This window comes from Pimephales promelas, chromosome 9 (assembly GCF_988280905.1).
Source record: "Pimephales promelas chromosome 9, fPimPro1.hap1.1, whole genome shotgun sequence".
Taxonomy (NCBI): Eukaryota; Metazoa; Chordata; class Actinopteri; order Cypriniformes; family Leuciscidae; genus Pimephales; species Pimephales promelas.
Window position 1 is genome coordinate 5601490 of NC_142777.1, and position 16374 is coordinate 5617863.

Here is a 16374-nt window from a genome sequence, read left to right on the forward strand (position 1 = left end):
AGTCTTTATCATATTGCACATTTATCGGAAGGCACAGGACAAGAGAGTAATAAAGCCACAATCCAGCTCTACACACTCCTGACGGACACATTCTGATGTGTCTTTCGGTGAGTGGAACTGGCAATAATGGTTATTAATCATCAGAACGATAGGCAAGCAACTGCATTTTTACGAGGAATGTGGAGTGAACACGTCAAAATCAGTGAGCCGGAGGAAGTCCTTTAAGAGCTAGAAGAGAGGGCAAGATGACAAGGATACAAACACCAGGATCACAGCGTGTTTATGAGTTCACGTCCGACTATAAGAGCACGCACCTCTTGTTATTCTTTTTGGTGGCGGGGTAGAGCACGGCGCGGACGGCCTCGACGAACACCTCCCGCACGCCCTCCTGCAGGAGCGCAGAGCACTCCATGTACTTCACGGCCCCGATCTGCTTGGCCAGAGCGCCGCCCTGCTGGTTGGTGGTGGGAGCGAGCCCTTGCTCCTTCAGCTTCTTCACCGTTTCCGTATCCGAGCGCAGATCCCTCTTGGTGCCCACCAGAAGGATGGGCACGCTGGGACAGTGGTGAGACACCTCCGGGTGCCACTTGTGGCGAACGTTGGCGAACGACGAAGGGCTTCCGATGGAGAAGCAAATGATGAAGACGTTGGTTTGCGGGTACGAGAGCGTGCGCAGACGGTCGTACTCCTCCTGCCCCGCCGTGTCCCAGAGGTTGAGGCTGACCGTGCGCCCATCCACGCTCATCTGAGCGCTGTAGTTGTCGAACACAGTGGGGATGTACTCCTCGGGAAAGGCGTTTGTCGTGTACGAGATGAGGAGGCACGTCTTGCCCACCGCACCGTCTCCCACCACAACACACTTAATGGTCTGCATTCTGCGTCCACACGGGCAGCGGCACCTGCAAGCAAGTCAAGGAGGCGTTAAAGGGGTCATGGGGCGCAGAATTGCTGAAAGTCTTTGCAGTGTGTGGACACAGCCACCACACAATGAAGAAAATCCATTCGCTCTTTTTTTAATAATCAAAAAAAGTCTAAACACTCTCAATAATAAGCTGTTTCTGGGAAATATGATGTCATATTGCTCATGCTCCGCACACGACAGCTGATGGACTGTCCCTTAATAGGATATTTCCAGTATTATTTCCCCCTCATTATCATTTAAAGAGACTTGCATCGAAACGGGTTGCTGTTTTTGAGATAAAAAGGGTGTTTTACACAACCATTCAGGAATTTTAACCAAAGGATGTTACAAACTTTACATGATGACCCTAAAATTTAGGGTCATCATGTAAAATTAGATGATAACTGTAATTCAGTTTTAATTTTTGTGCATGTAGGCCTACTCATGCTTTATCATAAAGAACTGATCGAGGAATTGAGATAAATATTGAGAAAATCAAATCGACCTTGTGTTTCAAATCACAGTCAAAACATCCTGAAGACAGTTTACAGGATTTCCACTGCTAGCATAATTTGAAACGGATGCTAAGCATCTTGACTGAATCAAAACAATACATTATAAATGCAATAGAAATCCTGTCACATTTTATTCAACTCAGGATTTTTTTTGTGGAAAAGCCTGGGAATCAGAAACCAGATCACTAAATTGCTCCTTGAAACAAGCAAACTTAATTAACTGACTCAAACTCTTAGGTTAGTAAAGTGGCATCAGGGCTCTAGACCTGACAGACTGTTATTGCGGAAGCGGCTAATGCTAACCGTTAGATTAGCTATCGCAAAAGTTTACAAGTCACTTAAAAAGCCTTATATTCATATTAAAGTTTTTTAACTAACACACCAGCACATATTGTTAACGATGTGTTAATGCTAGAGAAGTGAACCCTTCCTTCATTTTGAAAACAGTTTCTACAGACTGTGACATTGCTTAGCTGCTATATTAGCAGTGACTGTCTCAACACACATCCACACTTCACACGACGATTAAATACAACTATTCCGCTATAATATCATTTATAATAATGTTTAGTTTACTGTACATTGTAATAACTGTTCTTATCATTATTTCGGGTATCTTATTTTTTTTTATTATTATTTTAATTTTACTGCTGTGCGTTAACTTAGTGTAATGACGCTTTGGCAATAAACGGCCCGAACGCACTTTTCAATATACAATTATAATAATAATATTAATAATAAATAAGAAAGTTGTTGCAGTTTTGACGCGCATGAACGCAGTTCAATCACTTCACTATTTTCACAGATTTGACATGGGAGTTCCTGCGCGCGCCCAATGACAACATGTATTTCCTGTATTTTTCTCACATCAGTAACATTTGTTTTACGCAGCAACTAAACACCAAAACCAACACGAGTCTTCATTCAAGCACTAACACGATAATACAACTTATTAAATGACTTTCAAGAAGTTCTCACCGCCTCAGAGATCCTCGCGCGCGCCTGTCCGACTGGCGTTCAAACTCGCGTTCGCGTGAAGTTCACGCCGTGAACTCGCGCACCGTGATCTTACGGAAGCTGCAGAAAAACACAGTGTCATAATAAAAGCCAAGAACTCGTTTAATTCTCTTGAACCCTTGTTATGAAAAGTACCTCAGATTTAATTTGTGTACTTGAAACTTAATGGGTTAAATATTTGACAATATTAGTAACGTTACGTATTTAAATCACCCTTCAAACATTTTTTCAGGACAAGGTCCTCTAGCATTAAAATAATATTTATGTATAATAGTAGTCTACATTTATTGTATGTGAAGTAAGAAATATCACTAAAGAAAGAGTTCCAGTGTTCGAAATATCAGCACTAGTCAGTTCGACACATCGAGGCAGCAGAGAATCTATAAATTAATTCATGTGAGCGAATTATAATTCTTAAAGCAGTAGATCTTACAAAATAAAAACTTTTGCTGATAATTTACTCACCCCCGTGTCATCCAAGATGTCCACGTATTTATTTCTTCAGTCGAAAAGAAATTAAGGTTTTTGATGAAAACATTCCAGGATTTTCTCCATATAATGGACTTCAATAGGAACCAAACTGTTCAAGGTCCAAATGACCGTTTCAGTGCAGCTTCAAAGGGCTTTAAACGATTACAGACGATGAATAAGGGTCTTATCAAGCGAAACGATCGCTCATTTAATAAATAAATAACCAAGTTTTATACTGAACGAGTTGACTATGGAAAAGATTTGTTCATTTTGACGAACAAGTTCGAACAGGAGAGTCACGAACATGCATCACAGAACAGAGCAAGGCGAACATTTGAGCTTATAAAACTTAAACTTTGATATTTATTTATTGAATGACCAATCGCTTCGCTTGATAATACCCTTATTCGTCGTCTGGTGTTGTTTAAAGCCCTTTGAAGCTCCACTGAAACTCTCATTTGGACCTTGATCCATTTGGTTCCCATTGAAGTCCATTATATGGAGAAAAATCCTGGAATGTTTATCAAAAACCTTAATTTATTTTCGACTTAAGAAAGAAAGACATGGACATCTTGGATGACATGGGGGTGAGTAAATTATCAGCAAAATTATTATATTACATGCTTTATTTTAATTAGGACAAGTTTTGTATTTATTTTTAAAACTGACTGATTGGTAGCCTAATTGATTGAGCTTATGCACAGCATTTAAGGAATTTGTGGATCACTGTCAATTTTCAATTAAATACATTTTATTCAACCCCCAATAAACCGTTGTAAAATTTCAGTATCGAATGGGTTCCAAAGCACTTTCGACAACAATCAGAAGTAAACACAGCAGGCTGTGTTTCGACCCCTGGCTTATACGTACCACTCCAAAAACAACCAGTCAGCAAATAAATCAATTAATGTGAACAAGGCAAGCTTTCCAGTTGACATTCCCTGAAAACATTTGAAAAATACACACATACGAATTCAAACACAAATTTTTATTATAAAAGACTGCATTGGAATATTATATTTTTTTTAAGCCATTAAATCATCATTTTAAACATTTAACATTTTCAACAGACATCAGCCTTTGTACAGAGCTTCTATGGTTACAGATTCTTCTTCTTTAATGAACCAGAAAGTCGTGTGTCGAACAGCACAGAGCAGATGGGCTTTTGTGTGTTACATCGTGCTGTTATGAGACCAATGAACCGAAAAGGCCCTCCGTTCAGAGCTTGGCTTCTTTCAAGTAAATCACAATCATCCATAACAGCAACACATAACACTGGTTTAAAAAAAAAAAAAAAAACCCCAGCTCAAATCACGAGTAAAGGTGGGTTAGACATTAACTTCACCTCCACTAGCGTTTCCTGTGCACTCGACAAATCAGCACATATCTGTCCATCAATCCCTCATTAACAGCATCCGTTACGGAAGGACAGTCATATTGTCGTAGATGTGCGCTCTATATAAACCTGCTGGTGTGATCAGCAAATTTAACAGGAAGAAATATGACAGTTAGATTAAACAATCAGCTATTCGATTGAGTTTCACACTCTCCAAATTAACCAGCTCACACTTGAAATATACAAATGAGCAACTTCAGAGCTGAACTGATGGACAGAACTGATATTCTTGTATTTAAATAGAAAACATTGATCTCTTGAAGTCCTGATTTTATAAATACCCATTGCTGACATAGACATCCTACAGCCGTTCAGACACACATTCAGCCTCATTCATCCACAACACACGCCAATGTTTTTGAAACATTATTCTAAACACAAAGATATATCGTTAAAGACGTCACAACACAAAACACAGAGGCCGGTGGCTGGAATGCACGTCTGAAAGGCTGAAGGCTCGCGTCTACGATGAGCATGTGTATCTATCATCAGGCTGAATCCAACATTGCTTCAAGATCGATGCAGATTATTTTCAGCAGACACGAATGAATCGGAGCTTCTAGACATTAAGGGAGGTGGATGAGGAGGAGACATGGTAATATTGTTTTGTAGAGTTTACTGTCAAAAACACAGTATGTGTGAGAAGATCTTGCGTACGCTGCTCAGAGAAACGTTCAGTCCCACAGTAACTCCAGGCTCACAGGATTTACTGCTGGCCCTCCTTCTTCTCTCCGCTGTCTCCTCCTGAGCTCGAGCCGCTGCTGCCTTCCCTCTCTGACGCCATCTGACCAACACACACACACATTCAGGAGATAAGCGGATACTTCAGGCCCAAAAAAAAAAAAAAAAACACCTCCGGTGTAAAAGATGATGCCAGAAACTGTTTTTACCAGCTTAAATCACTATTAATAGTCTATACACTTTAGGGATTTTTAATTATAAAAGGTAATACAACCATAAAATGACTTTTGTTTTGATTGTTTGCAAGTGCAGTAACTAATAATGTTTATTTTTTGGAAATGTCCATTTGACAGTAAAGCACTGAGTTTGAGTTGAACTGCAGACAAAATTAACTTAAAGGATTAGTTCACTTTTCAAAAAACTTTTGCTGATAATTTACTCACCCCCATGTCATCCAAGATGTCCATGTCTTTCTTTAGTCAAAAAGAAATGAAGGTTTTTGATGAAAACATTCCAGGATTTGCTCCATATGAATGGACTTCAATGGGAACCAAACGGTTCAAGGTTCAAATGAGAGTTTCAGTGCAAACTGTTCAAAGGGCTTTAAACGACACCAGACGATGAATAAGTCATGACTCGAAAAAAGATTCATTCATTTTGATGAACGAGTTCGAACAGGAGAGTCACGAACGCGCATCACAGAACAGAGCAAGGCGAGCATTTGAGCTTATAAAACTTAAACTTTGTTATTTATTTATTAAATGAGCGATCGTTTCGCTTGATAAGACCCTTATTCATCGCCTGGAATCGTTTAAAGCCCTTTGAACAGTTTGCGGTTTGCACTGAAACTGTCTTTTGGACCTTGAACCGTTTGGTTCCCATTGAAGTCCATTATATAGAGAAAAATACTGGAATGTTTATCAAAAACCTTAATTTCTTTTTGACTGAAGAAAGAAAGACATGGACATCTTGGATGACATGGGGGTGAGTAAATTATCAGCAAAAGATTTTTGAAAAGTGAACTGTTGAAGTGTTTAAGGCTTGGCTTTTTTTTCCATATGTGCTGTTTCTTAATTTTTATGAGTTATGTATTGTGTGTTCTGTTTTTGTATGTTCTTCTGTACAGCACTTCGGTCGTATTAAAGTGCTTAATAAATAAAGTTTGATTTGAACACTGATGTCAGCAACAGACTAACACATGCAGAGGGCATAGGGGACAGATGCATAGGGGAACTCTGTCATCTCACATTAGAGATTCATTATGAGATTATCCAACTGTGGGGGGATAATGGTACGATTCCTTTTTTTGTTATTTTTTGAAACCTAATATTTATCGTCCACACCAACGCACAATGACATCGTTTATAATAACAGCGTGCTACAGATTTGTATTCTGCTGGTTTAAACGCTCGAGTTCTTCAAAGCAGGACGGATTCTGGTTGGCTGTCAATATATTTATTGTTCAAAAGCTTAAAAAACATAGAAAAACCATAGTTTCTCTGTGCCGTTATAGTCGTTTATGGTGTGGACTCTTTTACATTCAGAAGGATTTTTAAAACTATATCTTTATTGTTAGTTATAATCGTCCTCAGAGTGAACGGGCCTCAACGCTCTCAAAATAGTCCACTGATTGACAAAATCAGTCAAAACGAGTTTATCAGAAAATATAATGTGTAAAGGGTAACATGATTGATTGTACCTTCTTATATGCCATCTCAAAGAGTTTGAGTGACGCTTGCTGCAGGTTTGAGGCGGCTTGCTTGATGTTCTCTCCCGTCTCCGCGTCCTTCCGCGACAGGAGCTCCTGTACTTTAACAATCTCCTCCTTCAGTTTGGCACACTACAGAAACGGATCACAAACGTTTATTCAAGGCCTCTGAACATTACTGGAGTTTCAGCACTTCAGACTGAAGAAGAGTCGGACCTCATCGGCTGGCAGCTGATCCTTAAACTCCTCCATCTTTGACTCGGTGTCGTGAACGATACCCTCGGCCATGTTCACCGCTTCCACACGATCCTTTGAATTGAAATAAAAAAAAAAGAAGGTTGCAACAGCTTTCAAGGTGCCACAAACAAGACCACCCTCAAAACTAGGGATGCACGATGTGAAAATTTGTGGCCGATACCGATATTAATATTTCTGTTATGACCGATACCGATATTAATATTGCATTGCTGTTATGGCCGATACCGATATGAATATTGCTGTTATGGCCGATACCGATATGAATATTGCTGTTATGGTCGATACCGATATTAATATTGATGTTATGGCCGATACCGATATGAATATTGCTGTTATGGTCGATACCGATATTAATATTGATGTTATGGCCGATACCGATATGAATATTACTGTTATGGTCGATACCGATATTAATATTGATGTTATGGCCGATACCGATATGAATATTGCTGTTATGGCCGATACCGATATGAATATTGCTGTTATGGCCGATACCGATATTAATATTGCTGTTATGGCTGATACCGATATTAATGTTGCTGTTATGGCCGATACCGATATGAATATTGCTGTTATGGCCGATACCGATATGAATATTGCCGATACCGATATGAATATTGCTGTTATGGCCGATACCGATATGAATATTGCCGATACCGATATGAATATTGCTGTTATGGCCGATACCGATATGAATATTGCTGTTATGGCCGATACCGATATGAATATTGCATTGCTGTTATGACCGATACCGATATTAATGTTGCTGTTATGGCCGATACCGATATTAATGTTGCTGTTATGGCCGATACCGATATGAATACTGCTGTTATGACCAATACTGATATTAATATTGCTGTTATGGCCGATACTGATATGAATATTGCTGTTATGGCCGATACCGATATGAATATTGCTGTTATTGCCGATACCGATATTAATGTTGCTGTTATGGTCGATACCGATATTAATGTTGCTGTTATGGCCGATACCGATATTAATGTTGCTGTTATGGCCGATACCGATATTAGTGTTGCTGTTATGGCCGATACCGATATTAGTGTTGCTGTTATGGCCGATACCGATATGAATACAGCATTGCTGTTATGGCCGATACCGATATTAATATTGCTGTTATGGCCGATACCGATATTAATATTACATTGCTGTTATGGCCGATACCGATATTAATATTACATTGCTGTTATGGCCGATACCGATATTAATGTTGCTGTTATGGCCGATACCGATATGAATATTGCATTGCTGTTATGGCCGATACCGATATTAATATTGCTGTTATGGCCGATACCGATATTAATATTACATTGCTGTTATGGCCGATACCAATATTAATATTGCATTGCTGTTATGGCCGATACCGATATTAATGTTGCTGTTATGGCCGATACCGATATGAATATTACATTGCTGTTATGGCCGATACCGATATTAATATTGCATTGCTGTTATGGCCGATACCGATATTAGTGTTGCTGTTATGGCCCTTTAAAGAAAAGGCTCAATAAACGATTGCATAGATAGATACTGTTTAATACACTGTCCATCAATATGTATTTCCTTTATGCTTTGAACTTTTCAAAGCGGACTCGACGCGCAGCATGCATAGGGTGCATACTCGGCTGCGTGCTGTTACTCCACGTGGTTTCAAGCGCATCATTCTGCGCTCGGAATGCGCATAAGCGCTTTGTGCCGCACTGTGTTGGAGTCATTCATATCATAATGCAGTGACGCAATTAAAGCTTATTAACATTAATAATTATTAATGTTGCTGCCTCATTAAATAGTTGTGCTATACACTTAAAACATGTCTCAAATTTTTAGTAGTCTTTGGCTATATCTAAAATAATTCTCTTTTTAATTTTTGTTATATTGTTTTTCATGAATGTATTTCACAACAATACAAAGAGCAATATTTATTATTCACTAATCTAGTTTATAATAGCATTTTTTGTCATTGATTATGATCATATATTTTGGGGATTTGTTGTTTATCTTTATTATGAAGCTGTCTGTAGATTGTGTTTAACACACACCAGAGTGATAATGAGTTTAACACACAATTATAGAAATTCTACTTGCTTTAAAAAAAACTGTACTGGTATTTACAATGTAGGATGCTGCTGTTTAAATTGTTTTAACTTTAAACCTGTTGGTAGCTATAGCTAGCTTTAAGTACTGAAGTAGCTGCATATATATATATATATATATATATATATATACATACACACACTGGAGGTATATTTTAAGGGGCTAATTGAGAAAATTGCTATATTTTTTATTAGTTTAAAAATAAAATAAAAATATCGGATTAATATCGGTATCGGCAAAAGCCAAAGCTGCAGCATCGGTATCGGAAGTGAAAAAGTGGTATCGGTACATCCCTAATTTGAACATGAACTGTGAAAGTCAGACGCTACCTTCCGCCTCCTGTCCTCCTCGGCGTACTTCTCTGCGTTCTTCACCATGTTTTCTATGTCGTCTTTGCTGAGGCCACCAGACGACTGGATGACAACTGAATGAAGCGAAAGCAAAAAAATAAGCAGAAGCAAGATTAATATCTTTCATTAAGACTCAAATTCTACATGTGATGATATTCACAACGTATTTTACTTGTGTAATGTGTGCTCGAGTTAAAAAGGAAAGTTGCATGCTAGAAAATATCTGAGTTTCCAGTGAACCGCCAATGACTTTCATAGATTTAATACAAAGATACTCTTATTTACGTGATCTTTACAACATTACCATGAACTGCATTACTACAGGTCGCATTACAGTGAGTAAATACCAATTGGCTAACATGGACCAATAGTCTCCATTAGAAAGTTATGGAGCAAATTTTTACATAGTTATATAGTTTTAACAATTGAGAATGGTTCGGTCTAGACTTACTCTGCTGTTCTCGGCCGGTACCCTTGTCTTTAGCGGAGACGTGCACAATCCCGTTAGCGTCGATATCGAAGGTGACTTCAATCTGTGGGACGCCACGAGGAGCAGGAGGGATGCCGACCTGTTCATAACACAGACACGCAGCGTTCGAGCCGTGAATGGATCCGAATTGTAAATCAGCATGTCAATGTTTCGCCCCAGAGCACTTACCAGGGTGAACTGTCCCAGAGTCTTGTTGTCCGCAGCCATCTCTCGCTCTCCCTGACAAACCTTGATCTCCACTTGAGTCTGTCCATCAGCAGCGGTGGAGAACACCTGAGAGGAGACAGACCACCGACGTCAGTCCATGCTAATATTCACGCATTATATAGGGCTGAGCAATGCATAGCTTAAAAAAAAGATTCATCATAAATCTCCTTTTAGGCCCTGAAATGAAAATCAGAGTAACCTTCATATCCACTACTGGCCATCGCAACTTCGAAAATGGAAAATGTACAAAAGATGCAAAAAGTGAAATCGTAATGTTAAAAAAAAAGAAAAAAAAAAGTATATAAAATATTATTATTATTATTTATTCTTTTCGCTAACTGAATACTCTAGAAATGTTTCACAGTTTTTCTTTCTCTCACCAAATGACATTTAACCAATCTTTCTCATTGATATCAATATGATCATAATAAACAGCATTTTTTGCCTACATACACTACCGGTCAAAAGTTTGGAAACATTAAGGTTAATATATTTTAAGCTGTAATTTATTCCTGTGATCAAAGCTGAATTTTCAGCAACGTTACTCCAGTCTTCAGTGTCACATGATCCTTCAGAAATTATTCTAATATGCAGATTGCTGCTCAAGAAACTAGTAAGAATAATAATGTTGAACAGTTGTGCTGCTTCCTTTTTTTGTGGAAACCGATCATGTGACACTGAAGACTGGAGTAATGATCCTGAAAATTCTGATAATATACACTAAAATATATTACAACAGAAACCAGTTTATTTAAATTGTAATAATACTTCACAGTAGGGGTGGAGCCGAATCCGAATACGGTATTCGGAAAGGCACAAATAATGTGCTTTTTACGAATACTTATTCCGAACAAATACTTAAAAAAATATTTGTATTCGGGAACAAGAAATATTTTATATCAAAAAGCTGCGTTCCTCACGAGGCCGCAGTGCGCGAGTTGAGTGAGTGACGTTCAGGAAGAGGTGACTGACACAGGCTGCTCCACACAGCAACAGAGAGGGCTCGGCTGAGCGAAAAAAACACTTAACTGCATCACTATTTTTGTTGAATAGATGTTTGTACCTTAACTAGGTTCCGGAGGCAGTTTATAACTTTCGGGAAGCGGAGTTTGATCGGGAGTATATTCCATTATTGACGTCTGCAGACGGGTGCTCTCCTGTTCACGTAGCTCTGTTAGCTCGGTAACGGTAATTATTTGTTTCTTATATGGCTTGGTTGAATTCTAATGTAGAATGCGGTCTGTTATTATAACAGGCCGCTGCTTATAAGTATAACACACCGTTGCCATGAACAACAGAGCGTTGCCATGGATTCTAAACGTAGAGACAGAACGGACTATTTTTCTTTTTTAGCGGAAGCGATACAATCGTTTTTTAAATCAATAAACTCCTTTTTAGATCCATATTTTGAGTCAAATTATTGATTTATTTAGGCTTCGGGCTTCACGTCGGGCTCATAATCAATCTCCTCGCTATACATTATCCCTAACTTATTCTGTCTGTTCAGCGTTCTCCGCCGTGGTGTTGGGGTTCATAATGTTCACAATTTTATTTCATTAGTTGTTGGTTTAACCATGGTTCATGAGGTAATGGCTGACTGTTATTTTCTTTTCAATGACTTTTCTTGTTACATGTTCATTGCTGGATTTATAGAAAAACATCAACCAATATTGCATATCCATAATTATTATAATGGATCCATACATTATAAAGTAAATTAAAGAATATTATGCCTATTTTGAATTTTACTCGAATACAAATACTTTCCCCCCGTTAACAAATACAAATACCGGCTGCTTTGCACACCCCTACTTCACAGTATTACCGTTTTTACTGTATTTGATCAAATAAATGCAGCCCTGATGAGATTAAGCGACTACTTTCAAAACCATTAATGTTGCCAAACTTTTGACTGGTAGTGTAAGTTATTAAAATTTCATGCCAAAATCTGTCAATAATACGTTTCAAAACCATTTAACTTTTGTTCATCTTCTAAACACAAATGAAGACATTTTTTATGAAACCTGCGATATTTTTGTCCCTCCATTAAAACCCTATTCCACCTATTTAGTCCAGGTTTTCTGAAGTTGAGCAATGTACTCATGTGAATAAAAGCCTAAATTATAGGCCTAAATTAAGCCTAAATTATTTCTCTACATTCTTTATATTGACAGAGACGGTTTCAATAAAATGGTAATGAAAGCCACGTCTGATACTGAAGTTTAGTGACACTGTGGAAACATCCTTCTTCCCACAATGCAGTCTTGCAAGTTAAGCCTAGTTCACACTACGTGATTTTAAGCCCGATTTAAGCCCGATTTGCAAATCGTTGAGTCGCCGACAAGTCAGGGTGTTATCGCGTGCAAATCGCGGGCGATTAGCGGACGATTAACGCTCGCCAATCAGTTAGTGTGAAAGAGCCAACAACGCATCAAAGACAGCTCGCAGACAGGTCACCGAGCTCAGAAAAATATCTCAATCTCAGTGATGTCATGAGTACAGCCAATCATAGCAACGCATGGGTTGAGGACACCAGGTAAATCTTACTTTTTCTTTTTTGCATTTTTTTTTCTCAGAGCAGATCGTCGAGCAAACAGTGTGCAGCACTAGTTTCTGTCTGACGTCCATATTCGCGTGTTGTGTTCTTCTCTGCAGTTTCGAGTCATTTCTGGTTCGTTTTATTGCGTGGTTTTTCGTTACAAAACATGGTTTCTAGACCAGATAGAATCGTGTTGTTGTCAACTCGTTATTTGTTTGATTATTTTCAGGATTTAGACCGTACTATAGTACTGAAACAGCTCTCATTGAGTCACAAATGATATGCTCTTATCATCCGATCGTGGTTGTATCTCTATGTAGTGCGTTGTTAACTCGTGTAGTGAGTTACCTCCTGTTGTGGATCAATCACGTTGTGTTGTGTGGTGTGAACAGCTAAACAACTTGAACACTCATGATTTCACTGAGAGCAAGTCATGTAGTGTGAACCGCACAGTTCAGCCCGACGTTTTAAAATCATGTAGTGTGAACTAGGCATTACAGGACCAAGTAACAAGACTTAGCAAAGTGTACAAACAATTTAACCTCTTAACTGTCACCCCCCCTTTTTTGAATAGACATGAAAATGCACATTTCGAACTTAAATGGTTGTAATTCAAGAATGCTTTGGAATATAGACATATGATTGGTCTTGTTTTAAAGAAGACATTTGGCAGATTTTTGTAGAAGTGAAATAAATTAAGAAAGTGAAAAAAAAGAAAAAAGTTATAGAAGTTTGAGTTTATGGAAATGTACAATGTAAAAATATTAATTATTCATATTTTACATAAAATATATACATTTCAAAACCTGGGCTACTCTAAAACGGCAGAAAGATCAAAGCCAAAAATCTGAACAAGTTGTGTTTCAAATTTTAGGTTGATATCTCAAAAAAATTAGCTTTCAGTAAGATTTTGTTTGAGCGCAGTACCAAACTATTTCACTAGGGCACAATCAGACTCCATTACTGCCCATATAAGGGCGCCTGCATTTCCATTCGTGTTTTGAGTGATATGAACCATTATTTTCACAATTTTCATACAATTTCTGAAGTAGAGATCCTATTCAGAAGTAGTATGGGAAGTTTGGCAGATTTTGAAATGAATTGAACCTCTAAGAAACACATACAAAGAACACGCATGTAAGTCATAGCTAGCTGCCACGTCACAAATGGTGAATTTATTATTTTTTTTCTTGATATTTCAAACTTTTCAGACCTTTTTTTTTCCAAAATAATTGAATGGATTCTATCTTTTGAACTTTTGGCATGAAAACAAACTGAGGTATCTACCATTTTTTCATGATTACTGCTATTTTAAAATAAAGGTCTGAACACGCCTTATGAGTATGAAAATATTCTTGTTGCATATTGATAAATTATGGCTCCTCTGGAATATATTTTGAAAATCAGTCACCAAATATGGAAACTAGAGATTGTAAGCTTTCAAATGATATATAGTTTGTCAATATTATTTAAAGCCAAATAACAATAAAAAAATCTTCACAATGTAGCTTAATTTTATACAAGTATTCATCCCTGCTCCACACAAACACACAGGTGTAAAGCACATGCATGTACTTGTATCTCTGGTGAAAAAACATAACATGATCTCAGTTACCAATCGATGAAACGTACAAGCTAATGTCTTCACAATCCAAACACACCAGTGCTTCTTGCATCCCGTTTAGGAACTGACCTGGCTTTTCTTGGTAGGAATGGTTGTGTTTCTGTTGATGAGTTTGGTGAAGACGCCTCCCAGAGTCTCGATCCCGAGGGAGAGAGGAGTGACGTCCAACAAGAGCACGTCCGTCACGTCCCCGGCCAGAACTCCTCCCTGGATGGCAGCGCCGATAGCCACGGCTTCATCCGGGTTCACGGACTTACTGGGAGCCCGACCAAACAGATCCTGCACCGTCTGCTGGACCTGAGAACAGAGGGAAGAGTCCAGTCACCTTCAGCTACACAGCGCTTTTAACACGATAGATGGTTTGTCACTTTACAGTGATGAGAGGAAATTACAGTAACAGATTGTTTAGGCTTTCAGCAGCTCTAGAATAAAGTTATTGTCCTGCTAAAGTTAGTTTTGATCGATTCACTTCCGTTGCAAAGATATTAGTTATTAACGTATGGGCCGCTTACATGACGCCGTTCTAACAGAAAATCCTTAACGCGCTCCGGCCCGCACCAACTGTGTCTGGGGCTCGAAGAAGCAAACATTGAAATAGGTTCCAAGGTGCAAGCATTGAAAAATGTCTTTTTAAATTGCACAAGTTATCACTGCACAAACTTCAAAAACGCTGATGGCATGCACATCAGTGATGCGCGGGTTGATCCGAAATGAGCGGGTGCCTGCGGTCACCCGCGGTTACGGGTCATCCAAAAATGTTTTTAATGATATTCGGGTCGCGGTCGGTCGGGTCGTTTGAAAAAAGATGCCAATTAAACATTTGTATATAGTACTAGACCCAATTTTTGATGCAATATACAGCCCTACACATTATTGGCTGAATAACTGGCACGAAGAGAACACACAAAGCTCAGTCTAAACAGTTCTCGGTTCTGTACTGGTGATTCGAGAACCGCTGTCCCCGTGCGTTCGGTATACGCAGTATCAGCTGCTCGTGCTCATCACTTCTCTCAACAGTGGCACCAACATGTCTCGGTTCAGCGAACTTTTGGAGTTACTGGAGTAAAATATAATTCAGGATATTGATTATATTTCGATTCGTAGGCGACTGTCAGGCATGTCTAAAAGTGAGTAACTTTAGTAACTTGTGGCTCAGCGCTGACGCAAGATGAACTGTTTCGAACGATTCAGTTCGATACTGTTGTTTGAGTGCCTTGTTCATTACTTTTTTATTTCATTGAAATAAATGTTTGAAACAACTTGATATGGCTTAACAATATTTATTGAGAACTGAAATATATAGGCTATTTGGACAACATGTTTCATGGACAACATAAGTAATAATAATAGAATAATAATACTGTTATTAGTGCAGAAGAACAAATATATTGATGCTGCTTCTCCAAATACATCTGTTTTGCACTTTGTGTGAGTTTGTTCCTGTAAGGTCCCTTTTCTTTGGCCTTATCTTTTAGCATTGCTTTACTTTCTTCCTTTTTTTCTCGTATTCTTAGATCCGTCTCTGTCCTGCCAAAATAATAAACGTGCGAAATTTTAAAGAGCTCTGGAATGTTAATCGCGTCAATGGTTTCTAAAGGCGTTGCCCCTGGTAACCGATAGCATCTCCTACCATCATGGCCGACCGGCTCAGACCCCGCCTAAATCGGCACGCGACACCTCATTCTCAATAGTCCATAGACCATTTTGCTAGATGTAAACAACACTGGTCTAGAAACACTTCCTGTTTCAGTTTGTAACTGTTTTCTTTATTTCACATGTAAAGAAAAACATCCTAAAGATGTTATTTAACTTTTTGATTCAGTTTTATATGTTCTGTTGGTTGTATTTTATCCCAGCTTTTATGTAGTGTTAAAAAACTGAAACAGGAAGTGCTTCTGGACCAGTGTTGTTTACATCTTGCAAAATGGTCTATAGTCTTTGGAGGGCCACAACCCTGCAGAGTTTAGCTTCAACCCTAATTAAACAAACCTGATCAGCTAATCAAGTCCTTCAGGCTTATTTGAAAACTGCAATGTGTGTGTTGAAACAGGGCTGGAACTAAACTTTGTAGGGCTGTGGGCCTCAAGGAACCGAGTTTGACACCT

At 38.6% G+C, this 16374-nt stretch overlaps 2 protein-coding genes across 2 annotated transcripts in view; both read right to left on the minus strand.

The window, feature by feature from the left end:
- Positions 1-180: 180 nt before the first annotated feature.
- Positions 181-2484, minus strand: rhogd (ras homolog gene family, member Gd). Its single transcript, XM_039694175.2, has 2 exons — positions 2395-2484; positions 181-899 (listed from the first exon to the last, which is right to left on the minus strand). Exon 2 carries the CDS (start codon positions 872-874, stop codon positions 299-301), a length of 576 nt encoding a protein of 191 aa, XP_039550109.1. The 5' UTR covers positions 875-899; positions 2395-2484; the 3' UTR covers positions 181-298.
- Positions 2485-4599: 2115 nt separating this feature from the next.
- hspa9 (heat shock protein family A (Hsp70) member 9) overlaps positions 4600-16374 on the minus strand; it is a 30512-nt gene continuing 18737 nt past the window's right edge. Inside the window, exons 11-17 of the mRNA XM_039694174.2 lie at positions 14339-14566; positions 10068-10172; positions 9861-9978; positions 9389-9483; positions 6906-6998; positions 6681-6821; positions 4600-5084 (exon numbers count right to left, since the gene is read on the minus strand). Coding sequence (XP_039550108.2) covers positions 5007-5084; positions 6681-6821; positions 6906-6998; positions 9389-9483; positions 9861-9978; positions 10068-10172; positions 14339-14566 — 858 coding nt within the window. The 3' untranslated portion in view covers positions 4600-5006. The remainder of the gene's footprint in view (positions 5085-6680; positions 6822-6905; positions 6999-9388; positions 9484-9860; positions 9979-10067; positions 10173-14338; positions 14567-16374) is intronic.